The sequence below is a fragment of the Adelges cooleyi genome, unplaced genomic scaffold (assembly GCF_023614345.1).
Source record: "Adelges cooleyi isolate 19-005CV unplaced genomic scaffold, UGA_ACOO_1.1 ACOO_flye_CR_arks_rails_tigmint_CR_PRNA_9, whole genome shotgun sequence".
NCBI classification, from domain to species: domain Eukaryota; kingdom Metazoa; phylum Arthropoda; class Insecta; order Hemiptera; family Adelgidae; genus Adelges; species Adelges cooleyi.
This window is the reverse complement of record NW_026096579.1, coordinates 6,705,200-6,732,706: the sequence shown is the minus strand read 5'-3', so window position 1 is coordinate 6,732,706 and position 27,507 is coordinate 6,705,200. Positions and strand designations below refer to the sequence as shown.

Genomic DNA, 27,507 nt, shown 5'->3' with positions numbered 1-27,507 from the left:
TCCGGTGTAACGATTTCACGTGGTACGTTTAACTGACGCCGGGTAACGTTTTTCGGTGCTACTTAAAAACAAGATTGATTTACATAGGTATAATATTATTTTTATACACTATTATGTTGTGTACCTATATATGTACCTGTCCACATGCAAAGTGTCTGGGAAAAATAACCCGCTGTTGATATGCACGATATTTTATGATTGATCGAGTCGCCGCAAGTACCAGATAACTCTTTCCGTACAAAATTATAGTAATAATAATAATAATAATAATATGTACTATATCAAAATGTACAGACACAATAAACCGAACGTTAGTGTAGTCAGATAGATGGGTCGAGTTTTGTTCGTGTACTGCAGTAGGTACCTACATTGCTGTCGCCTGTCACAACATAATACGAGCTACGTTAAATAGGGGAAAAGATAAAAAATACAATTATAGATCAACGAAGATACGGATGAAAAATAATATTTTAAATTCAATTTCTTAAGTAGTAAATAAAAAAAATCGGCACCAAAACAATCGAAACCAGCGAAGTCTTATCGAGCACAAGTCGGCACAGTACCTAAATATACCAAGTAAACAGTCTAAATCAGTAAAGTTAGAGTAAGTCAAGTCTTGTGCATTGTCTTGGTAAAAATTATCAAAATAAATTATCTAGATCAAAACTATTGGGAACAACTATCTGGATAATAGATTTGTGCGTTTTCATATGAATTTGGAATCAGTTTTATTTATCATTTTATTTTTTAATCATCAAAACATTTAATATAAATATTATACAATTATATACAACATCATAATTAATATACTAGTGCAAATGTTGATACCTAATCCCTGTAAGCAATGCTTGTGAATTGTTGAGAGGTATCAAATCATTATATTTTCATCATTATCAGGGCTATATATTTTGTACTCCTCGGCAATAAGAAAATCCTACAACAACAATATTATCAATCAAATTATCAACGAAAACGTTTACATAATTAAATAATCAAGTGATTATGTCACAGAGGGGGCTGTTTATTTCTGCCATCATTGATTAAGAATACATGTATTGTATTCTTAATCAATGCTAACATTTATTACATTGTGACAATACTATTGTCAGAATAAACTAAATTATAAAGGACACTATCTACTGTAACTTCAAAATTAACCTTAAACGTATTTGTATGTATCATAGAGTAAAAATATATTGAGCTGTAACATCCTAGAATGCCCTGTATTCAGCAACGAAGTTAGCAAGAAGGCGAGCAACAGTGTGACCACTTTAAATAAAAATAAACACTGTTCTTATAGGTCGTTAAACGCTGCACAGAATAATCCTTATCATCTGTACAGACCAATAGATAAATTAGAATTTCATATGATAATGTGATATTATTATAACCGATAAGTCATATGTTTTTTATGACATGGTTGCAGTAGTGAAATAAATTAAAAATATATATACTAGAGAAATTTAATGTTTTACATTAATTTTTTTTTCCATGTTTAACATTTCATCGCAATCGAACACAACCAACCCGAGCACAGGCCAAATATTACACATCATTATCATTGTCTTGCAAACTGTGAACTTGTGCGAAGGAATTTTTTTTTTTTGACCCGATTGTTGTCTCGGACAAGGCGTGTAGGAAGAAATAACGTCATTTTTTCTTATTGTTGTCACCAGATTAAAAAGAACAATTAATCGAACGTCAAATCTCGACATTTTCGGACAGACTGACCCAATTGGCATCCTACGTCACGCTGATGGAAAAACTTTGGCGACAACTGCAGCATTCGATATGCACTTGGATAAGTACCGCTTGCACCTGCAATTAAATCCGCCGAGTATGCGGTTGTTGTGAGTGAGTGTGTGTTTTTTTTATAACCGCTTTGTTGTTTTATTCGTGCCTATTTAATGTACACATACACTTAAACGATTGCCGTGTAATTACAATTATTATAATGTGTACACCGGAGGCGTCGCGGCGCCTCGCCGACGTAACTGACCTTAAACTTGGCGATGACCAACTTATTCGGTGCCCGTGAACGGCGCGCGTGCGCCCCACCAAACGGACCGGTCCGGGGCATTCCATCTGCCGACATCTGCAAGACACACACACACACACACTACACAGTGACTTATCTGTTTGTCTGTCCGCCGGGTCGTCCTCGCGACGTCTTAAGTCGAATGGTCGTATTCAAATCGAAAAGGTCTATCCGCGCGCGCTCACTTGTTGCACTTGTTGCACTGTTATCGTGGAAATGACGACCGCCGCAACACAGCCGTCTTGACATGCACACATTTTGGATATTTTCCTTGTTGGCGGCCTCGGTAAGTACCCAACCCTTTTAAGTATGCCACAAGTAAATAACCAAGGAATACAATTATTATTCATGTCCGTGTCGTACAAAAAAATGTCCGGAGTGGTGTAAATTCTTATTCTTATTCAAAACGTTGGCCGAATAATTATTTCACAGTTAATTTGAATAAAAACGATTTTTTTCATAATATATACTGGTTTTCGTATAGATTTTGTGAATGTAGTATACATTATATTATGTGTACGAAATAATTAATAAAAAATATATTAAAAAACACTTGTAAACTATTTAAATAATACGCTTAACAATTATTCAAATTACTTTTTATTCGAAATACTGAATTTGAGATTATTTGTAAAACTTTTATTCGAACAATTAAATTTAAAACAATTCTATTTAAAAAAAAAATGTATTTGGGTTGTCGAGTATTAGGTATGGGAAAATTGCTATACGTTCATAGTGCTATCAGAGTTGTGCAAATTCTTACTTAAATGCATTACATTTCATTTTAAGGTGAGGAATGGGAATGCATTTGTTTTATGTAGAAATATGAATGTCAATACATTAAATTTAAAAAAAATGATTTTCCGTTTAAAAACAAAAACGATTTTTTATAATGGTGTTTGCCTTTGACGCCTGTCTTTAATCTACATTTTTTAATACCTATTACAAGAGGAAATATTAAACATTATATTTTTTAAAAGGTATGCTTTAAATTATTTATGATAGTGAAAAAGGAATGCTGAATGGGAATGCATTCATTTTTAAAAAGAATTTTCCAAAATTGAATAATACCACAAAAACATTGAAAACAGAAAGTTTCCAAATTTAGGTATTTCTGTATATTATGAACTTTTTGAATAAAGGCATAATAAAATAATGGTTAGTTAGACAAAAAAAATAAACTTATAAGTATCTAGATAATGACTAAAACTGTAGATGACACGTTTCTTTTATCTAGATGAACACTTCATAAGAAAACGAATTTTTTTCTACAAATTATTTAACTGGTAAAAATAATTGACTTATTTTTTGATATATATATATATATATATATATAGATAAACGTTTTTATTTAGATTAAAAGAAATAGAAGTGACTCATTTTTACATACTTTAGAATGTATTACTGATGCTATTTTGGGTGGGATATATATAAATAGGAGTTCCTTAAGTCTTAAACATCAGACAGTTACCATTAAATTGGTTGATGTTAGGTTTGGTTGCACAAAAATATGTAAACATTTAGTGACTTTAATAAAATTTAATGGACCGAGTGAGACCCCAATTTTCTTTATTTTATAAGTAGGTATAACTTTACTGAAACAAACGTATTGTAAGAAAATGTTCACAGTTTGTATGTTTCAATAAAAGAAGAAAAAAATAGTATAACTTCCGGTATTAGTGTAACTAAAAAATTATTGAACCAATGCGATAGTTATTTCTACAAAAAAAAAAACTATATCTTTTTTATATTGACATTGATCGGTAAAGCGACTTGGAGTTTATGTTTATTTATAGTCATATTATTGTTTACCACGGTCTATTGGCCGTACGTCTTGTGAAAGTGAAAAACTGTTGCTATTTTATGAATTGTCCGCTAAAAAAAAATAAATCTATACACTTCAACGGTAGTGAAGGTAAAAAAAAAAATAATCGTCTGGTTCGACTGACAGTGAAACCAATTGAAGACATTCCAAATAAGGGACACACAACAGTTTGACAAACGCCTGTCGAATACAATATTATGAGTGTATTTACACTGTCCATCTCATATTAGTGGTACCTATGTGATGTATTTATAATATACAATCGGCCGTTTGCGTTGAAGTTATTTTTTTTTTTGAACATCTCAAAAAGCCAATTTTTGTTTTAGTATAATGCACACAATTCCTCCATCACAACAACGTACTATTAAAACAAACATTTCTGTGTTTTTCACAAGACTATTGTCTTAACCTAGACTAACCGCTCGTTTCTTACAATTCTCGACATTGATGTACTGGGATTTTTTTTCGGTTGGTAAAAACAATTAAATTACGTCGTGTGTATATATTGTTTCAACTTTTTGCTATTCAACATTTATAAACATAAAACAAATTATACACTCTCTTTTTTGTTTAAGCTATGATCGCTCGTTTCTTCTTAAAAACATAATATCCGTTTAATATTCATTAAACGAAGAATTCGGTGCATTAAACATAGCAGGAATTATTTAAAACACGAACAAGAATAAAATATTAAAATTTTGGTATTAAAAATTTCAAAAAAAAATAAGCAAAAACAACAACCAGTATTTTTTGCTGTATATTAAGTAGAAAAGGCCAAATTCAAATCAAAATTAACTTCCAATTCCCATTAAGATTTCCTTTGTCATACATTGAAAATGCTAAAAGCTTTTTAAATAAAACTAAACAAGACCTTTAAAATATTTCAAATGGTTTATGATTGATTATTGACGCCTGCTTAAAAACGTCTACCAACATAACTTTTTTATAGACATACATTACCAATCTACTACAAAGTGTCAATCATGTTCTCTTATTCGACAGAAATACACGACACCCGAGATTAACGTTATAGGCTACTTCTCTCTCTCTCTCTCTCTGTAACGGTAAAATAAAGATTAACTTAGTCGTTTTTGAAACCTACCTAAGTAGAAATCCCTATGTAAAGTATAAAACATGTTATCCGTAAAAAAAATACATGTCACGCTCAATATAACTTTCCATATTGTTTTGTTTTTTTTTGTATTTGTTTAAAAGGGTTTGGTTTTTATTTTTTTATAAGAAAAAAAATTTAAATATTGTCCATTTGTGTGATCGCACTTAAACTCTATTTGTAAATTCAGTTCTTTCCTTCAGCCGGAATTTTATATTTTTATAAGTAGGTATTTACTAAATCCACTTCCATACTTTAATGGTTCTCGATGATGGTTATTCCTTAAGATTTTCACTTAAATACAAATTAAACATTTTTTTTTTTTAGACCTAATGAAAATGCGGCCAAAAATAAATTACTGTTGAATTTCCAGTTTCTATCAGTTAATCAAGTCATACAACAATTAATTTATAAGAATATCATAAGAAAGAGTATGGCATTAGCGTGGCTAACTATATAGAGCGCGTAATTAGTGCAGATCACACCGCAACGTTACTGCCGTCAAATAGTTCTCATCTGGCTGTCGGTTAGTTAGTTGTTGAGTTAGTCTGACGTTTGTTCATTGTGACGGTGTAAAAAACAAAAAAATAATGACCTTCCTTAACCGAGTTCTATATTCAATTACAGAAGTGAGCAAACAGTAGCAATATACATCAGCTGTTATAGGTTAAATAGATATTTGTTGTGGACTGTGTATGAGATTTCAATATTCATGATTTGTGAGTTTCAACCTTAAGGCAGTGACTTTGCTACAATGGTCAGTCGATGTACTAAACCGTGTTACCACTCGGCTAAGAAAGTTTAATTAACAGTTCAACATTTTTTCGCTTGAACCGGCTACCATGTTAAACCGTAAAAAAAATAACAAGTACCAATGTTGAACGACTAGTGTCCATAGACAAAATGATACTCTTCCACGGTATGTCTTAGCATATTTTAATAGAAACTCTACAACATTGGTATACCGTTTGAAATACCAAAAATGAATTATTGGTAAGCAAATAAATACCTATGCATAAATTGAACCAGTAACAAAGATGTATGTTTTGTCATAAATAATGTCATAAGTAATAACTATGACTGTTGCAGTATCATACTCAGTTAAAGCGGTATTAATATACTAAACAATTCCCTAGATAATAAGGAGATTCACTGGGAAAACAATTTTTTTTCTTAAAAAAAAAAACATACGAGTTAAGCTGGGAGTATGTTACATAAAATGTTACTCATGTAGTGGTATACTTTTTATAAATTGTAATACTACTTATATTGTACCTGCGAAGATCATATGAAAAGTTACTGTTATAGTATGTTTTAATTTCAATTATTAATAAAATTAATTACATATTATAATCCGCTATAATCGCTAATAAACATTTATTAGCTGTTAAAATGTAAATAATAAGCTTGTTTTTTATAAAATAAAAATAATTTCAAGTATGAAACTTTTAAATAAGTTTCCATCCAATCGAGTTCAAAATATCATTAAAATTAGTTAAAATTTAATAATTACAAACAAATGTTATATTTACAATGTAAAAAAAAAACATTCGTCATATTACATCATATTTTACTGGTACTTGGCTTTCTGTTTTCAATTACAAATCTATTTATAATATAAAAATAATTAAATCAGATAAGTGAAAAAAACATCATGTATCAAAATAATAAAACCGGTACGTACCAATTATATTATTTTAATTTTCTAAAAAAAAAAATTATTTTTGGGAAAAATGGATTTAATTACATTTGTTTGTACTTCACGTTTGTGTGGTACCGTGCTAGTCAGTCGCCTAATCATATTTAAAAGAGGTTAAATATGCCAAGTCATGACGTGGTGTAGCGTTTCTCTATAAACACTAATGTTTCAATAATGGTATTTGATAATTTTACGGTTTTGTTGAACTGACTGTGTGGGTAACACGGTTTAGCATATTGACTGACCACCAAACCGTAGCAAAGTATTATGTTGATGCGCTAAGTAATGTAACTAAGACTGATACTGCAACAGTCATAGTTATTACTTATGACAAAACAATCTGACAAAACATACATCTTTGTTACTGGTTCAATTTATGCATAGGTATTTATTTGCTTACCGATAATTCATTTTTGGTATTTCAAACGGTATACCAATGTTGTAGAGTTTCTATTAAAATATGCTAAGACATATTGTGGAAGAGTATCATTTTGTCTATGGACACTAATCGTTCAACATTGGTAAATGTTATTTTTTTTCACGGTTTAACACGGTAGCCGGTTCAAGCGAAAAAATGTTGAGCTGCGGATTTAATTTTCTTAGCCGAGTGGTAACACGGTTTAGTGTATCGACTGACCATTGTAGCAAAGTCACTGCCTTAAGGTTGAAACTCACAAGTCATGAGTATTGAAATCTCATACACAATCCACAACAAACATCTATTAACCATATAACAGCTGATGTATATTGCTACGGTTTGCTCACTTCTGTAATCGAATATTGAACTCGGTTAAGGAAGGTGCCTAATTTTTGTACACCGTCAGTTTCACAACTAGCCGGCAATAAGATGAGAACTATTAGACGTACAAGAAGTAATGTAGCGTTGCTGTGTAATCCACGCTAATTACACTCAACTGTGCGAGCGAGATTCAAAGTGCCTACTTTGAGTTATTTTATTGAACGATTTGTAATCGACCACACACGATTAGTAGGTACAGTACACGTGTTCACGAGCTCTTCGTCAATTATTCGTCGGTATTTTTGCGGTTCATGCTAATCGTCTTAAGCCTCTGGACAAAAGCGTGCGCAGTCAACTCAAACAGGTCCTAGGTAAATAACACTTGGTCTATAGTAGAAATCCTGTACGCATTAAACCAGATCGAATATTCTAACAGTAAACCAAAGTTGGGGCTTTTTTAAACAAATTATATTTCTACAAACCTCTTGGGCATTTTCTGAAGAAGCTTGAATATGTCTCCGTTTAAAATAATATTTTTTACAACGCTAAAATAACGTTAATTTATTATTAAAATGTATTTAATATTTAATGATAATTTCAATTTATTTTAAAATCAGTTTTATCTTATAATATTACACAGGACTTAATTTTAAAAGTTCAACGAAACTTAGCGTTCTATTTTTATTATTATTTTTTTTTATTATTGAACAGCTTGGTATAATAATTGGAAATATTTTGTTCATGTCATTCAGTGGTTTTCGGTGTGATTAATCAAGCCTGTTCATGGTCTGGTTTTTTAGTCCACGTTTTGGCCGTAGTTTTCTCGAAATTGCCAACAATTAGTGGCCAAAATAGAGAACGTTAGCAAATTTCAAAAGTCATGCTATGGACCGTCCTCGGACCATGTTACATATTATAATAGATTAGTAACACCTACAGCTCGGTTGTGTAAAGTGTGTCGACTATGTAAACGCAAAGTGAGTTAATGTTTTTGGAGTACAACAGCTTTAATTATTACTATTTACTATAAAGTGTAATAGTTTCAATTGACATACTTTACTAAGGATATATGCATTTACACACCTTTGTTAGAAAAAGTATTGAACGAGTTGTGTTATTAAATCAACACACTTTTTTTAAATCACCAATTGGTAATTTTTTCAATTAAAACCAAAGCCTATAATTGTAACGAAGTGATTGCAAATGTAGTTATCTTTTATTCAGTGTTATTTAGTGCCTATATACCTTTGTATAAGATTTGCATAGTAAATTAACTTAAAAATACGGCGTTAGGCTAATGTTAACAACAAATTCCAATCGATAGTAAAAAAAAACATCGTTGTGTGAATACTAAAATAAATATACTTTGTACCTTAATTACCGTTAATTAGCTGATGCAGTAAAGAAGACAAATAGACGAAAGGGTTTCTTCGCATATACACATTTTATTTATTTTCCTGGACGTTCGTTAGCAATTGGTATGCTTGTTGTGATGTATTCTCACTTTATGTTCAAAAGTGTTAATTAAAACAAATCTCGTTGTGATCACTGATCACTTTATAATAAATGTTATAATATTGATTGTAGTAAGTTATTTTTCACAAAGTTTGGTGAAAATTTGCAAGAAAATAATGTGAATGTTATGTGTTTATTCTTTCTAGTTTGTTTGTATTTAGTCGTTAGAGGTAACTTATTACCTTCATTTAATAGTAGCAATATTACACGGGTAATGAAAATATTTGTCTTTATTGGTTCTCTAACTACTGAAACGCTTTAGTTGCATTTAAATCGGAAATGCACATTTGATAGAAACAAGGAACAAAACGAGGAAATTCGCTTTTTTTAGTCTACAGAAAAACATGTTCTCCTAGCCTTACTTACTTAATGCAAATCTAACCTAAATCTAAATGATCTCTTATCATAATATGGTAAGGGATATTATGTCCCTTATCATTTTTTTCTTATCACGAATCCTTTATCACTTATCAGTCATTTCTTATCACCATCGGAAATCTAACCGCCAACCAAAAAACATATCCATATTAAACGATCAAATTAATAAACGGATCGAGTTTCTCACCTTACTACAGACTTTAATGAAAACACATGCTCACTCGGCCGAAAACAAAGGAAAATTTCAAAAAGACTGATTAGTATAAATCGTTGTGCACATATTTTGCAATATTATTGCACAAACTCCTTATCAATCATGAGGTTTAAACGATAACTGACTATATTATCGCAGATTAGATCATATTTTCATTTCATCTAAACCGTGATGTTGTTATGGAATTGTTGTATGCCGTTAACCGTTTTCATAATATAGTCTGCGACTTAACAGAGAAAGAGGTGACCGAAAAATTCAGTGGGTTTGCTCAACTTATTGTATTTTTTTTGGTTTTTCCAGGCGTTTACGGCCGTCGCTTGCGATGACTTACTAGAAGACTTCCCGTTGGACGACGGTGGTGGTTCGGTCAACAACGAAAACGGCGACTTGCCAAACACAACAGCGGCGGACGGCGTCGGGGCGACCATCGATCCGAACAGCGTCGAGCCAGACAGCGATGCGGCACCGGATGGTTCCGTGTAAGTGTATCGAGGTCCCTAGAAAAATAAAAATAAGATAAACGTCTCAAGAAAAATAAACCCGTCATCGCCGGGTCGTTAAAAAAAGCGCCGGCTTTCGGCGACCCGCTTTCTCCGTCGATGGTTATTGCCGGCAGACACCTACACGCCAGCGTAAACGGATACTTATAGGATAAAAAAAAAAAAAAAGTACACGGTATAAACAATAAAAAAAATAAAATCCATGTCTGCAAAATAAGAAAACCGTTAAGTGTATGGCGCGCGGATTGGATTCGAAAGCGACAAAATATGTATTGCCATAATATTATAACACACTATAATGGATGGTATACATGATCCGATCGCGTCGTTTAGAGTTAATGTATTTATTTTATTTTATTGCCCAAGCAATAGTTCTGCGGTTGTAAAAAAAAAATATATAAAGAAACGGTCAAGACGCAAACGTTTATGTCCTATAGGTCCTGGTCTACTTGGGTATGTTTTTATATTAAAACGGGACGTGGTGATAATAATCTAACAAAAGCATAACGAATAATCGGCAAATGGGATATTATTTCCGAAACGAACCTGTTATATTTTTGATTATTTGTAAGCAGAAATTTATTTAAATTACAAATATAGAATAAATGCTAAAAAGTATTCATCATTAAATGAATGAAAAAAATGTATTAAAAGTAGTTAACACAATATATTTTTAATGTTGTTTTCACTTGATAATTACACTTTGACCGTAGTCAGTTTTTAGGTTGTTATGTGTGGGTAACTATGGTGATACAATTTTATAGACTGACAATTAACCCTAATCGTATACACCCTAATATTAAAAATGAAGACTGTACTGGGTTGAACATACTATTCACAGATTCGCATCGAAGCGTTTATTCAAAAGTGATTTTATCACTTTCAGTTTTAATAATTCTTGTAGACCTATGACCTCCCCGTCCCCACTATGGCCTAAGTCCACTGTTTTGGTTTTTTAATATTTTTTCTTTTTCATTAACTCCCGACCATTATCTATGAGTTATTTGCATAATCCATTAATTTAATGTAATTTAAACTTATCGATACTTAAATAAATCCACTCTTTTCGCTCATCTCTGCATATATGAATATAATGTTTAACTTAGGGTGTGCTAAATACCATCCCCTTCCTGTTTTTTATAGTTGTCCCGACGCTTTTGAGATACAAATATATATATACATATTTCAATTTTAACCATAACCTTTACAACGATACAGGAACATGGCCGACCGCAAGGCGGACGTGATGCAGAAGCTGGTGCAGTCGGCGATGCGCGTGCCCGGCATGAAGGAGAGACTGGCCCAAGTGGTGCCCATCATCAAGGCCATGACGCCCGCGCAAAGGTTGGCGCTAGCCGGCATGGTCATGGGCAAAGGTCAAATGCACAACCTCCGCGACAAAGCGATGAACGCTCAGCTGTTGCTTCCCATAAGTTCGGACATAGCGTCCATGCTTAGGACCGCGAACGCCGGCGGCAACAACGGCGACGACTCGTCGGCCAGGGCGTCTAGTTACGGGGTAAGTTTCGTAACGATGCTTCATGAACTTTACGTCTAATGGCCGCTTTAGTGACGCAAAGATAAGGGTATGGAATAGTGATAGGTAAGCGTGAATGATGTGGATGGTGATAAGGAAAAATTGGTAATAGCTGGATAACTGATAAGAAATTATCGACACAAAAAACAGAAGATTGATAAGAGAATCGGCTTAAAAGAGATGATTAATACGAGATGGAAAATCAGTTGATCATATTCATGATCCAATGTCTTTTTTTTGGGTTATTCCTTTCTACCCCTTGTCATTTCTTGAACGACCGAACCTATTTCATCATGTATCAGATCTATATAAATAGTATCTGCAAAATACTTTCTTGGCCCAAACATTTGAAAAGTTCACTGGCTGTTTTTTAATTTATTATTATAATTTTTTAATATTTTTTTTTTTTTTTTGCATGCAGTCGTATCATCTGCCGGGCTCACCTTACCCGTCTAATCGTTTGCGCCTGCCAAACTCGTTGATCCGCCGGTATCCGCAACGGATTCCTGAGCCACCGGGTAACTGGTTTTTATTATTTATACAGCTATCTCAAGGTCGATGACCTAAATAATAATCACATTATTATTTATTTTTTTAACAGCCAAGAAAAGACCATACTTGCCCATATCCGTGCCCAGACGTCCGGCTAAAATAACCGAGCACGTGATTGCCACGCCAGAAAGCCCGTTGGACGACTGCGAATTGTTCGGCGACAACATTTGCATAAGCGTGCAATCCTATCCCGAGTGAGTATACTGTCAGTATTCAAAGTAGTCTCTATTTTTGGACTTGGAAGAAGTTCTTGTTTGGCCTGCCTGGCTTCTGTTCGAGCGATCCTAAAGACACTGGCGTCTTTCCACCCGTTCTTAAGATTGATTGACATCCTCAACTCTGGTGATCTTGTCCATGTTAAAAGCAGCTATATTCTCCTAATATCCTTGTTTCTCATCTATCTAAATTGTTTGACGACCTTATCTCAAAATCCGTACAATCCCAGCAGCATTCATCCTAGATCTACTACTACTTGCACCCTTGCGTCCTAACCCAATTCATACTTGAATACTTTTGAAGTCAAGTTGATGTTTTCACTGAGGTAATTGGTCGGATGGACCGTCCTGTTGACAAAGACGTGTAGTTTATGATGTGATGAGTCAAGAGTCATCACTCTTGACACATACACGGTATTGGGTCACAATATTTTATAATTGAAAATCTGAAAAGTATATTGTTTAGACCTCAGACATGAAAAAAACACTACCTATGTATTATTAATAGAAAATGACTCTCAATTACAGTTATAAAAAACCTACAGTGAAATCAAACGTTTAGACGGTTTTATTTGAAAATGATTTTATCACTTTCAGTCGTTAACACTTCTTGTGAGTCTCGGGACTACTCCGACTCCAATACGGTGGTCGTATAATTTTTTTTACTACCGATGTGCCACTTTGTGTCATTAATTATGATCTGTTATCATTTATATCTGTCATTTATTATCTTATCTCCGAATGTCCTCTCCTAGAAGATTTCTGACGGGAATTCCCACAAGGATTAAATTGGAAATCTCCCACAGGATCCTTTATCCACAATGTTATTGTAAAAATACATGTTCAAAAACAACTGAAACCTAACGGTAACGAACCGGTTTGTACTAACACTCCAGTTGTTGTTGTTGTCGTCATAGTACGAGGTCAACAATTTGGTATTTTAATGTCAAGGTTTGGTTTACCGCCTTAACCTAAATCCTAACGGATAAGAAAGTTCTAGTTAAATTTCATCTTAATTTGAATCGAATAATAGAAATTGTATTGTATTTTTATGTATACTTTATACGTTGGTGGATAACAGTACAGTTTTTTAATTTATCGATTTTTTTTTTAATTTAAGGAAAACAAAAATAATTTACATGATTTTACTCTAATGTATTTAAAAAAAAAAAACAATTTTTTCAAGTGATTAACTATACTATTTCTGTAAGTAACTTTATTCAGAGTGAAGGGTTTCTAATAAACACCGTTAAAAAAAAAACACAACACCGCCACAGTGTAATGTAATTATTTTTTATACAGTCTACTATACAATTTTGATGAATTTTACTCTAAATGACTATACATAAAAAATCGACTTACCAGTTGGAAAATATTTAACCCCCACCTCTAAATTTTGTTATAAATATTTAAATAAAAATATATATTACTTGTGTATTAGCAATAATTAATGTCTTACGACCGTTACAGTCTTGAAATCATCGAAAGCATTGAAGACACAGCCAATAGCAAAACGGCGTTTCAAGCTCTGACCAAAGATCCTAAATTTAATTTGACTAGTGCATTTGATGCTAACATAGCCGAAAGGTAAGTTGTAACGGGTACATTAATTTTAAGTTATTTAGTTTTGTTCCCAGAGTCAAAACTCGACCTTACTTGTACATTTGTGCATTTTCTGAGCAACTAGTACAGACTACTAAACCGTTTAAAAATTAACATCAGTTAAATAGAATGTGATTAAGTTTTAACCGAAATAGAATGTAAACCTAACTTAACGGTAGTTGAGTAGAAAATTATCTGAAAAACTAATTATGTAGTTTTTAATTAGAATTTAAATTGTAAATTTTAATTACTCCGCGTTCGAGTAGTGAGAGGGATAAGGTTATGAGTTATTAAATTTATTTTTATAATTGTTTTTTTATTCAAAGCCAACACTTATACTAGTTTTAACTGTCACGTTGTGACATAACTAGTGTGTGCTCCGATGGAATATGAATTAAGTGTGAATATTTTTAGATCACATTTTTTTTTTTACAAATAATTTATTAAAATAGGTTTTTTTTTCTTAATTTTTGCAGGCGTGCCGACGATACCCCGGAAGATGCTATCTGCCAGAGCCACGTGACTATCGCAAGACCGAAAAAAGCCAGATCCACCAACGGCCAGTGGAAATATGTGGTAAACACAGACGAGTACGTTCAGACGTTGCGGCTCGAGAAATGCTTGTAAGTTATTCGACTTCGAGACGAACCGTTACATCGTTAACCGTTGATTAATTATCGACCCCGACTTGTCTTAGAAAACCCGACACTCGGTGTTCGCACGTTTCCACCAAGTTCAAGTCGACGTGCCGTCAGGTGTACAACTATCATAGGCTGCTCACCTGGGATCATTTCTCCGGACTTACCATGGACATATTCAAAGTGAGTACAGCGAGGTGGCAAAGACAATATAAACTAGATGAAACGTGTTGGCAATAAATGTTTAGCGAAGTAAATTTTCCGCCATCTCGGTTGTGGGCGATGAAGGCGATTTTTTTTATTTCCGGTCATGTCGGTTTTGAGTCCTTCTGTTTACAAGCTAGTACGCGCTGTGTTAGTTCGCATCTTTACCTTATTTACACTAAAAACGTGTACACTCACTTTTATACAGGTGCCCACGTGTTGCTCGTGTCACCTTCAAGAGTTGAATCCGTTGACTTCGGAAAGTTTGGATTCGCACAACTCCGTGTCGGAAGACTTACACACGCAGTCTTCGAACACCAATCCAAAGAAGTTGCTGTCGGTCAAACGGCTGCCCATACCGCCGTCTGGTCCTGTCCAGTATGCAGTCCACGAAACCCTTCCTGCCAAGTACCCGCCGGTCACGAGAAGGCCTTACAAGAAAAATCGAAATAGGTAACTGCCACTCGAAGCGACGGAATCGAGTATAAACTATATTAGACAAATAAAACTAAAAAAAAAAAATCGAATTTCATAGTTGCATTAAACCTCTTTGAGGGGCAACAAATGTCACCAAAACCACACTCTCGAGGGTTGTATACAAGAAACAACTTTACAAGTGAGAAATCAAAATGACAAGTAAACCGCAATGCTCTAAGAAGGTGTGTTTAGCTGACTATTGCGAGCATTTACTTTAAACCGATGCCAAAAAAAAAAAAAAGTGGTAGATAACCACATTTTTTTTTTTTTTGGCAAAATGTGGTTCTATCTACTCCAACAACCACCCCTATAGGAGGGACCATAACAAAAGTGGTTAATATATTAACCACCGCCCTTCAAAGAGTTAATTGAAATATAAAAAGGAAGACAGGGCCAGACCAACTGGTATTTAATTTATAAAAAAACAAAATATAATATTATTTACAAAATTACTTATAAGTATAATATGAATAATATTGAATTACATAATATTTTCTCGTGCTATTGCTATTATTATCTAATAATTATAATTGGTCGACTAATGATCGAGTGATCATGGCTATAAAATTAATAACATAAAAATATATTTGATATAGTTTAACAGCTTAGTTCACGATTTTAATTATTTAATAACGATTAGGTGAGTTAACAATATTTTGAGTGAGTAATTATTTTCTAGTTTTTTTATTTTTAATCGATTTTTACACTAGATTATATCGCTGTACACTCAAACTTGTTTTTTAGTTTTTTTTTTTAGAACACTCGTTTAGTAAAGAAAAATATAAATATATACAACTTGTTATAAAATTAATTTAGGTACCAAATAAATTATTATAAGCTAGTTTCCAAGTAGTCATCATTTTATGGTCTATTCTCAGTAACTTCTTTTCATTGTATGACGACCGACGGGTTCCACTTTTTAGTCTTTACATGCAATATTAACCATGAAGTCAATGTCCTGTGTTCAGAGTTATGCAAATTCTTATTCGAATAATTTTTAAAAATATTATTTAAAGTGTTTTTTTTCAAGTAGATATATTTTAAAACATTACTTCGTAAATCTATTATTTACTATGTTTAGAAAATGTTTAAAGACAGTACATATAGGAAGAAATGTGTTTATTTAAATAACTTTTTATTTGAATAAATTGTAAACAAATTATTCAAATAATGTTTTATTCGATTACATTTTTATTTGGATAAATTGTGAAATAATTTTTTTAATAACGTTTCATTCGAATAATGTGTTATCTAGACGATTATTTAGATAACGTTTTATTTGAATACACAACTCTGCCTTTGCTATTGTTGATCCTAAGTAAGCTTAGCTGATGTTGGTGCGTTAATTCGGAATTTTATAAATCAGTTACACGTCTATATTTGTTGATAGAAAAAAATAATTTAATGTAGGCGGCAGCGCCCTATAGTTTTTAAAGAAATAAATTGCTATCTATCGGATGTTTTTTTTTTATTTACCAGGTAAATTCACAATTAATAATATTCTACAATAATACTACTTAAATACCAAATAATGCCTAACAAAAATTATACAACAGTCAATGGGGGTACATTTTGATGGGAAAATGTAATTTAAAAAATGGGATTGGAAATGCCAAATCAAGGAGATTACAGACGGGAACCAATGAGATAATGTAAATAATTCATTAATTTTCATTTGTCTTGTCCACAGGTCGACCACCACCACCCAAATTGTGATGACCGAACCTCCAGGGATGCAACCGACCACCAGGACCAATTACAACTACCACCCAATCATGGAATACTTTGTTTCCCCTCAGCCCACACCGCCGGAAGTCCGGGCCCAGGACGTGGTGCAGCGCAAAGCCGACCTGATGGCTCCCAACGAATTCCAGGCCGCCAGCAGCGGTTGGAATCCCATGATGGACGAATTCGGTCCCAGGTCGTTGAGATGAAACGCGTGACTCTAACTGTTTTCTTTTTTTATTATTTATTTTTTAAATACACTTAATTTTTTTTTATACTTTGTTTGTTTTACCTACATGTGAAATTATCTCATGCCCCTGGGTCAGGTATAACATACGTTAGACATTATCAGAGTTGTGCAAATTGTTTAGATAAAGTTGTATTTGAATGATGCACAACTCTGTACTTATATATAACAATATATTAGACTGTCCTTGAAATAAACACCAATTTTGTTCGCAAACCCCCACCCCTGCCCGAATATTTTTTGTTTTGGCGAAAAGAAGAAATGTCAAACATTTCAGCCTTCTAGAGCAATAATTCTAAGTTGTTACTGTAGAGCCATATTTTCATCCTTTAATTAACACGACGCAAAAATGTAATTTCTTCATTAATCGCCATGACTAAAACTTCAATAAAATATTTTTTAAATTTAAAACAAAGATTCTGAAAGCTGTACCTTTGCAATACTTGCATTTGTATTTGTATTTTAGTTACAACGACACTAAACTTAGTCATGTTAGTTATACAATCGACTATATTATTACAACGACCAAAAATGTATCTTGAAACCGTTTCTAATTTAATTACGTTTTTATTATCGACAACAATTTACAAGATCAAATGTATAGCAAAGCGACTTGAAGGCAAAAGTTTCAAATTTCGGAATGTTTTTCAAAATTTAAAGAATATTTACATGTTTGGAAGTTACGACGATTTTAATGGAAAATTAATTTTGAACTTGTTAATATAAAATTCAATTTCAATGCTTTGCAATTATTTATGTTGCCCAATTCTCGTTTTTTTTTTTTTTAATTTTAAGCTACTCAGTTAAATCTCAATTTTGTCAATCGCGAAAAGGAAGGAAAACACACACAAAAAACGTCGGTTGGGCCATATGTAAGACGTACATACGGCGGTAGACCGTTTTGTAGATAACAATTGCAGCTTTAGACTCAAATTTTCGAGTTGTGGCATTTCTTGTGGTCGTCCAAGGGTGCGACATATTTTCTGTTATATTTTTTCAATACTACGTCAACGCGATAAAAAAAAAATATGTATAAGCCTTTCACTCGCGTCCGTGCCGGAAACGTTTAACCGAAATCAGTTTGCACATCGATTAAAACAACAAACGCGATCCTGTCTATTGTTCCGGTCTCAGTCACGTTCCGGGTTTTATAAGAAGAAAAAAAAAATACACGCTTTCTTCGGATATATATTATTATTATTGTTTACCACCAGTCTTTAGTGTGGTGTTTTTTTTTTTTTTTTGTCTATATCCACTACTCGAGATTCGCACTTCCACGACGTCGTCCACAAAGGAAATCGCCGAACCCGGTCTTGACAACAACACACGGTAACAATCAGAATATTATTATAACCGGAAAATTACCGGTGATTTCTTTAGACAATCGTGGTGTGTTGTGTTTGCATATTGGGTACATACAATGATAGTACAGACTGGCGCACACGTACGGCGACTGTTGTCGTTTCGAACCAGGATCCGAAAAAAAGTGTATCTACACAGAAAAGGTTGAAAGCAGAAGGGTCCCCCTTTCAGTGTAAACAATAAAGTGATGGCCATTTGGTAAAGTCTTTATTTAGTACACGATGTTGTATCTACACTAGGGTGGGGTCCTTAAAAAGTAGATTTTAAAACTAACTAACCTCGACACCCCTAAAGAGATTCTAAATACAATGAAAATAAGATTAAAAAAAAAAGGTTTCCTTCTGGTTATTCTGCGATAGGTTAGGAGCACGGATATTGGATAAAACCAGATTGCAAACAATCTAAAACCACAGGATAATCAGGAAAGACTATGTTCAAGAATTACTTATGGGTTCTCATACACCTTACCGGGAGAATCCCGGTAGGCGGTATGAAGATTATTTTTCTCTTATTTCAGGCGACACTGTTGATTTCCTAACCGGGAAATTTGTGAAATCAGTTTCACGGTAACACCACAGATGGAAAGAAATTATCTAACCTGTGATCAGTGTGTGTCGGTTATCGTTTAAATAATATGATTGATAAGAAGTTTGTACAATATTATTGTAAAATATATCAGTCTTTTTAAAAAATGTCCTATGTTTTCGGCCGAGTGAGCCATCTGTTTTCCTAATATAAAGCCTGTATGAGTAACCGCTGGTCCTAGTGGCAGGTTACCTAAGAAGAAGAAATAGTGCCAAACCATTGTTTCACACCAGAGCATTACTGAATTTATTTCACCGATATAATATAGAAAAATGATTTGACAACATATTATTATTATACCTAGTAAAATTGTTTTCTTATAACTCTAAAAACACTATTTAAAAAAAAAACTATTCCACGCAGCAAACGAATATTAATGTTTTCAACGAATTGGCAAAAGAAAATGTTAAAACAGGTTAAATTTATAACAATTATTACACTTGAAAACATTAAAAAAAATTCGATATAGTTACTTTATTAGATGTATTAGATATATTTTACTTAAGTGTTTTGTTGATATTAGTTTTTTTTGGAATTAATTTTAACTTTGTTTTGTTTGTTAACTCTTTTTGAAAATTTTTTATTGGCTTCCAGTAAGCCCATATAAAAAATACTTTGTCCGGGCGAAAAAAAATCTGTTGTTTTTCTTTTTTTTTAGTTGACTATTATTATACATTTAGTGTGATTCGATGCATTGAGAACCGTCGAAACGTGCCTCTACCTCTGGACGTATTTAGATGGCGTTTTTATTCGAATCCAGGTCTTTCCGGAGTTGTACTATAATATAAGACCTTTATACCTTTGGAAATATCTCTCGGACATCCGGGTGGTGGACCGCGTGGACCTTTCCGCCTGTTTAGCATCCGCAGCGTTTCCGTTTCAAAGGCCGGCCATATCGTTCCGGTTTGCAGCAGTTATGTATACAAGCTACAAGTCACCGAATAACGATAAATATGCCACGGTCATAAATTATTATGTATTATTTTATTATCGACAAACAAAACAATGACATTTCGACACACCGTTTTGCGCAAACCCTCTCTGCGGGATAACCGTGTGACGTTCGTCCGATACGCCGCTAAACGTTTTGATTTTGATTTTTACATACCTACATAATATGATATTATTATTACACCGTTTTAATAACCCGTTTCGTACCGTTTTTTTTTTTTTTTTTTTAAATAGTATTATGTCGGTTATTGCGAAAAAACAACATCGATCAGACCGCCAAAACTGTGACGTACTCACCCGCCAACGGGGTTTCCTCCCTTCACCGCCCCCCCCCCCCGGCTAGGTACTTTATTAGACCGGGTTTAAAACGGCACACCTTCCCCTATTGAAAATCAACTTGCATAATGTTTTTCCGACTTGAAATCACGGCGCTTTGTAACTTTTTTTTCGTCGAAAATAGCCGAACTAGTTCAATCTAAGGAAAACAACAAAACGTAACATCCTTCTGTAAACGACCAACACTATTGTAACATTAATCAGAGCAAGCACGCACGCACGCGTTCACACGTCTTGCGCGCGTTCCTCGTCGGTGAAGTTTGCATTTTTCACTTCACCACCTGAGACGAATCGACATCCAGTACACACAACCGACTCTGGTGTATGTAATCGGATGTGATGTTTAATTTACATGTACACTATAATATACCATACCGGTATATATATTATATATATATATATATATCATACCGGTTATATATTTCGAAAATTATTTTTGATAAAACAAAGCCTACTTTTACGTAAACATTTTTTTAAGTATTGAAAAATATGTACCTGCGAGTACGAAAAGAAAATATGAAGACGGTTACTGTTACTTTCTTCCGGACGTTCGTTTCTCGTTTCTCTCTCTCTCTCTGTCTCTCTGTCCGTCTGTCTTGGCCGGTGTCATCCGTAAAGAATTGGTTTTAATTATTATTATGTTGTCGAGAAATTTGTATTGTGCTCTAGCCCCGTTTTCAATGTCGACGGTTTTTACTTTTTTTTTATCAATGGCTCGACAAACCGCGTTGGTGAAACACAACAGTTATAACTGCTAACGCCCACGGTTGTACCAAAAGGGTGCGGTGACGTTTTAGATTTTTTTCCAAAATAGATTTTCCCTTTGATCTGTTACAATTTTCTGATATTTATACTTGCTGACATATCGGGGTAAGTTGCCGCCCTCTCAGCCCCACCCCCTGAATACGCCTCTGTAATCAACTAGTGTCTCTTTATCTGATGTTTCTACACTGATTGTTACCCACACGAGTACACGAAATTAATTTCAATCTATACAGGGATCGTTTTATCTATTTCATACTACAGTGTTGGGAAAGGTTGGGAAAGTTTTATTTTTGTTGAAAGCTAAAGGTTGATTTGGCGATTATATGATTTAACAATTTTTCATTCAAATTTGGTAGCAATTTATTTTTGAGTATAAAAAAACGTTGTTTTTGACAAAGAAAGAAGTGTACATTATATTCCAATAGGCAATTATTTTTAATCATAGTCTAATAAAGTGCACACTAACCACACTCAACCGTGAATTGAAGGATACCATTGTTGTTGATTTCCTACCGCGTGAAAATAATAGTATGCAAAATATGAAATAATTATAATAATATTATACTAGTTTAAATATGGGAAAACCCTATTTACACGCGAAATCACCGACTGTGACTATCGAGTACGCCGATAATTAAATTATAATCATTATTTAATATTTGTTTTAATCTGTGAAACAATAAAAACCTCAAAAAAAAAAATGAACTGAATTCGATGATTCAATTTTTTTACATATAAGATCAAGTCAACAACCACATAAACAGTCTTTGGATTATATCTATGTACCATTTTAACGATTTTTGATTTTGTTTAACAAAAATTTTTTTCATATAATTTTGCGATAGTATTTAGTAGACAATGTATTATAAATTCACACAAAAGGATTATTAAAATATTTAATAATCTCGATCGTAATTAATAATTAAAGCAAAGATCTTGTTGATAAAAAAAACTTTATGCTCTGAATAGTTAAGAAATCGTTGATTAGTAATCCGATGTAGACAATATTTAGTGGGCCAATTGTTTGACCGCAATAGAAATCCAGTATCAATCGGTAAACCGCAGTATTAATATTTTATTAAAAATCAAATTTATCTACAATATTTTTAGAGCGTCACTTTTTAATGTCTTCACAACCAGAGTTAAATATGTAAACATAATAACTAAACAGATTATCATTTATTTGAGTAAAAGTTTTTCATACAATATCAGAATTGCTAATTGTTTAAATTTTTTCTGTGGACAACAAGTAAGTAATGACTAATGTGCAAAGAAAGCAAAAAAAAACATATTTTAAACATGTACAATTGATTTATTTTTGAGTTGGCTGATAATTTATTCATATTCAATTAGTGACGCTTATTGTTTTAATACCTATTTAAAAACCAATTTTGTATCCACAACTAATGCAAAGAAAACTTTAAAAATTCCATGTTGCCCTTTCAATAAAACAATAATTTGTCTTAATCGTTTAAATGCATTTAAAAAAAAAAAATGGTATTGTTATTACATTGTATATGCACAACAACACAGCAAATACATGGAAAGTGGTAGGGCTGCAACGTTTTTAAAATGCTGTGCTATTTGGGGACGTAATACTGTGAGATTTTTTTTTTTTATATTATTAATTGTCCAAAACACTATTGTTAATAAATACTAAAATATTATACGAAATATCTTGAAGAAAGAAAAAAAAATAGTGGTGAAATCATATTTAGCGGACTGAAAATAGGCCATACCTACATGGAAACCATATTCAATCATTGTGTGGTGTTATAAAACGTTCGGAGAAGAGCATGAACCTTTTTAGGCATGCAACGTGTCGGTTAACAATATAAAAAAAAACACATAATAACAGAATTCTGAAAATTACAACAAATGCGGAAAAGAAAAGAAAACCGCTAAAATTCACGTTGATGAACGTTATGCCACTACAATGTTGTTGTTGTTGAAATTAGAAAATGACAATGTAATATTATTTTACTTAGATTTGTACCAATAATTGGAGAATTCGTAAGACCATAACTCTCATAAGGCAATATTGGCAAAATATCTACATTTTCGTCATAGCCATAAAACATAATATCATTCAACAAAAAACAATTTTTATATTTAGTTAAATCCATTAAACTAATTTTAAAATCAACTCGACAAAAATAATTAATAAATTATACTAAAATCGTCATTTTGTTTTTCAGTTAAGAATCTAAAATCATTTGAGATGGAACTTTGTTTAAGTATTAACTGTAAAAACAATAGTTAATGTACACATTTTTAGTTAGTTCAAGTTGAAAACAGTCCTACTGTAATAATAATAATTATACAAAGTATAAAATACCTAAATCAAAGACTATAAAAAAATATTCTTGCAACGTGACTAGATTAAATTAATGTTGTACTCATACTTCTTTTTTTAAAAGCTGTGCATTTTTCACCTCCCAAAGGTAAAACAAAATTGTTATGTATCCATTAAATATTGGTCGTTTTTAAACTTTGACACTGTCATCACTTAAAACGCACTTGAGAATTTATAAGTGATTTTTTTCAACAACTTTTGTGATAGGCATAATACTTATACTTCGGAAAATGCTTATATAGGAACTTTTTAAAAACCGATGGGTTATCTTGTTGGGACTTTGAAGTTAATAAGGCATATTGTGTAAGGTATAGTATTATATAGAAAACATTTTAAATAACTTTTTAATGATTAATGCAAACAAATTAAAAATCATATTCATCGTTTTTAGCTACACTTTATCATGTTAAATAACAACAAACGGACGAGCTTTATTGGTCAACAATTTTTATAGATCAATCTTAAGCCTCCATTTTCTTACATACTTATTGAAAAGGCTCTTTTGTATCTACAGTATCTAGTGTATCTATTTTAACCGACTCGTTACTTGTTTATAGCTTAAAGCAAGATGTTTAGTTGTTGGGATAACATTTTGTAATGTTAACGAAACGACGGTAAAGACTTTGGTAACCTTAGCAGCACAGAAAACAGACTCTCATTGAGAAAATTCTTGAAAAAGGTTTACTACCTTTATATAAATATTATTATTTAACTATTAGAACAAACAAAATAAGAAATATGTGTTATATTTTTATCAAACACTATTTGTATATTTTTTTAAAACACTTGACAGTACAATAATAATATATCATTCTAATGCCGGGTCGCACCAAATATTTACACAGAGATATACTCGTTTAATTGGAGTTAAAATAAAATTCTGTTGCATAAACTATGTTTTTAATTTTTGTCTGTTGTTAAAAAATGTACTTTATCACGAGTTAAACTACAGGGTCATTTATGGCTGTGTAAAAATGTATTTATAGTTAAATTTTCTTATCAACGTTTTGCGTTAAAGCGGTGATAATGGAAATGTGCGTTATCAGTTTATCATTGATTAGACCCCGTATGATGATAATAATGACTCTGCTACTGCTGATACCGTTTATTCGATAACCAGTACACTGGTAATAACCCGAATATAAAACAACGATCGAGCAACAATCATTTGAAAATTTAACACATTTCAACTTTACAAATAATTAAGTTTAACAAAAGCCAGTTACTCCGTAGTTGGTAAACAATACTTTCAAAGCCAGGCTTTTTGTGTACTCAAACACGTGTGTCGGCGGTGCGTCTGGCAGGCTGGGCGGCGCGTCTGCCGGTCCTATGGGCCCTTGGTGGTCCGTGGACGTTTTATGAGGAAATCGTACCGCACGTTCGGTGGCCGGTGTTACCGCGGTTACCGCGCATGGGACCCTGGTAGTGAAACGCGAAATATCGCATGCATTTGTCGCGCGGTGACATTTTTCGCCCCCACGTTACCCCCGGTGGTGGCCGGTTGACACTGTCCGAGAGACATCTTCAGCTGCTGCGGCTGCCGTGTATAATAATTACCGTTTTAAGAATTATAATATTATTGCTCCTTAATAGACGACATTTGTAATGACAACGGAAAGCAAGAGTGTTGTACCTACCGACTGGTCCGGGTGTGTACAAACAACATGGGACCCTGGTAGACACGCGGCGCACCGCGCAGCACTGAAGTAGCCGGAACTACGCCTCTCGGCACACTGTCCCTCGTAGCCGGTAGTGTTGTGGGTATGTGTATATTTTAATGTCAAGCCTACTAGCTAGTATTGAATCTCAACTAATGTTAGCTGATCTAATTTTACAAATCTGTATTTATTTGTTGTATAATTATCAAATCTACAAAAAGACATTAGAGTAAACTCTTCTTTTTTTTTTTAATAGTATAAAACGAATAAAGCCTTTGAGCTATGTCTATAATTGATTCGGTAATTTTAAAAACGACGTCATTATTTTTTTTTAAATGACTTGTCAATTTTGATGGTTATATGTTTATAAACATAGATAAGTATTTTATGCAAAAACTATAATTTTATTGTTATGACCCTTTAAAACCTCCAGATAAACCGCTGGTTGTCTGCATACTTGCATTATTCATAATTGAACTTGAAAATTTGCATGTATTAGTAAATTCGATTTCTGGAGTGATTGAGGTGTTCGTGGTTACTTTTTTAAAAAAAATGGATCATTTTTTATTATTAAAGAGGATATTAAATATAATTTAATTGAAAACTTTTATTTAACACCATAATATTATTACAAAACAATTCAAACAATTATTGCATTATTTTCATTATATTTGTCTTTGACTTTGCAAGATCAAAAGGTAATTTTTTTTTTTTTTTGTTATTTAAACAAAAGAACTCGAAGAAGACGTTTTATCCGCTGGATATGAACGATATCGTTGTCTGGGTACCATTTTAACCGTACCGTTAAAGCGCTGTGACCAGAGTTGAAAGGAAATTCGGTGGCGATTATATTCAAAAGGGGGGTCTACGCCGTATCACGTACACACCGCACTAGACAAACGCGCCTACACAAAGTACAGTGTTAATAGCATCGTTGCACGTTTCGCAGACACCAACATATTAATAACGGGAACCGACGACGTTTGGTTATTGCGCCAAAATAAATCCCGGAACCGCCCAAAAACCGGAAGTCGAACGAACCTTGCAAATATATTTATCACACTTGAACGTGGCCGATTACACGCGCTTCTTTCAGACGGCACGTGTGCACCCTTACATTATCGATTTGATAGGGTTTTTTTTTTTTCAATTTAATAAACATGTTTCGTTTGACAAAAAAAAAAAAAATGTCAAACGCGCATTTTGTGGATGAAGACCAGCCTACAAAAAGATACAAGCCGCTCGACCGTCTAAGAAGAAAATATGCTCGGTTCGAGAAAAACCCCATTCAAATGTAAAATCAACTAACGCAAACAACGCTAGTTGAAGTGTTAGTTTACCGCCCATAAAGTCATATGCGTCCCCCAATATCGTTCTAACCTTCTGGCTTGATATTAAATCAATTATCTCTACTTAATACACAAAATGCTTAGCAAACTCCATTAAAAAAAAAAAAACCTATTCGAAGCTGAGGTTTTATCTAAATAAAATAAATTAATAATTAAAATAGTTAACCAAAACCCTGTTAAGGTTGAAATATTTATTAAAAAATTAAAATATACTGATAAAACTATTTAAAATCTATGTATGTATGTCATATATTTTCTAGCTGTGATTGTCAATTAAAGTTTAAACTTGAAATGTAAATATAATTAAAAATATAGTTATGTATGCCTTTTGAAGTATAACTGTACAATAAGTTTCGTTCCAGGAACATTATTTTAAATAGCTGCAATTTGCAAAAGGCACAGATTATCTTTTAAATGTTTTGTTCATTTATTTTATTTTTGCAAGTTTTATATCAGTTAAGTTATATCAGAATATTATAACAAATAATGAAAATGTTGGCTAGGAAAATTGTCCAAGAGTACCAATAATATTATTATATAGCTTATTTTTACTTTTCCATCTATTTTTAATGTATTCCCTTTTTCCAGAAATGTACTTCCTAAATCCCGAGATTCTTTAAATTATTATTAATTCATCAAAATGTATGCAATCAATAAAATAATGTCTTAATACAAATATTTTGGTTTAAAAGCAAACAAAAAGACTAAATCGCTGAAAAGACTGCAAATTATACCTTATTAAATTTTACTGTTATGTTAGTCAATTTATTTTTTTTTAAAAACATTTTTAATTTCAATATAGACATGTCTACAAATCGGCTAGGGGGGGGGGGGTCAGCCTGTTTCCATTAATTTAAGTTTGTAAACGATTACTGTATTTAATTAGGTCTGGTAGTACTTAAATACAGAGCTTCTGGACGCATTAGAAA

General features: G+C 32.7%; 1 protein-coding gene across 1 annotated transcript; it reads left to right on the top strand.

Annotated features, from left to right (window-relative positions):
* The first annotated feature begins 2,113 nt into the window (after window positions 1–2,113).
* On the top strand, window positions 2,114–17,246 carry LOC126846985 (neurotrophin 1). The gene is made up of 10 exons (XM_050586903.1): window positions 2,114–2,324; window positions 9,820–9,998; window positions 11,238–11,538; window positions 11,978–12,074; window positions 12,158–12,302; window positions 13,794–13,910; window positions 14,402–14,548; window positions 14,623–14,746; window positions 14,976–15,220; window positions 16,935–17,246. The coding sequence occupies exons 1-10, from the start codon at window positions 2,286–2,288 to the stop codon at window positions 17,176–17,178; spliced, it is 1,638 nt and encodes a 545-aa protein (XP_050442860.1). The 5' UTR covers window positions 2,114–2,285; the 3' UTR covers window positions 17,179–17,246.
* The last annotated feature ends 10,261 nt before the right edge of the window (window positions 17,247–27,507 follow it).

Coding starts and splice junctions, on each gene's coding strand:
- LOC126846985 (XM_050586903.1), top strand. CDS start 2,286: ATGCACACATTTTGGATATTTTCCTTGTTGGCGGCCTCG. Junction 2,325..9,819: donor TTTCCTTGTTGGCGGCCTCG/GTAAGTACCCAA, acceptor TGGTTTTTCCAG/GCGTTTACGGCCGTCGCTTG. Junction 9,999..11,237: donor GCGGCACCGGATGGTTCCGT/GTAAGTGTATCG, acceptor ACAACGATACAG/GAACATGGCCGACCGCAAGG.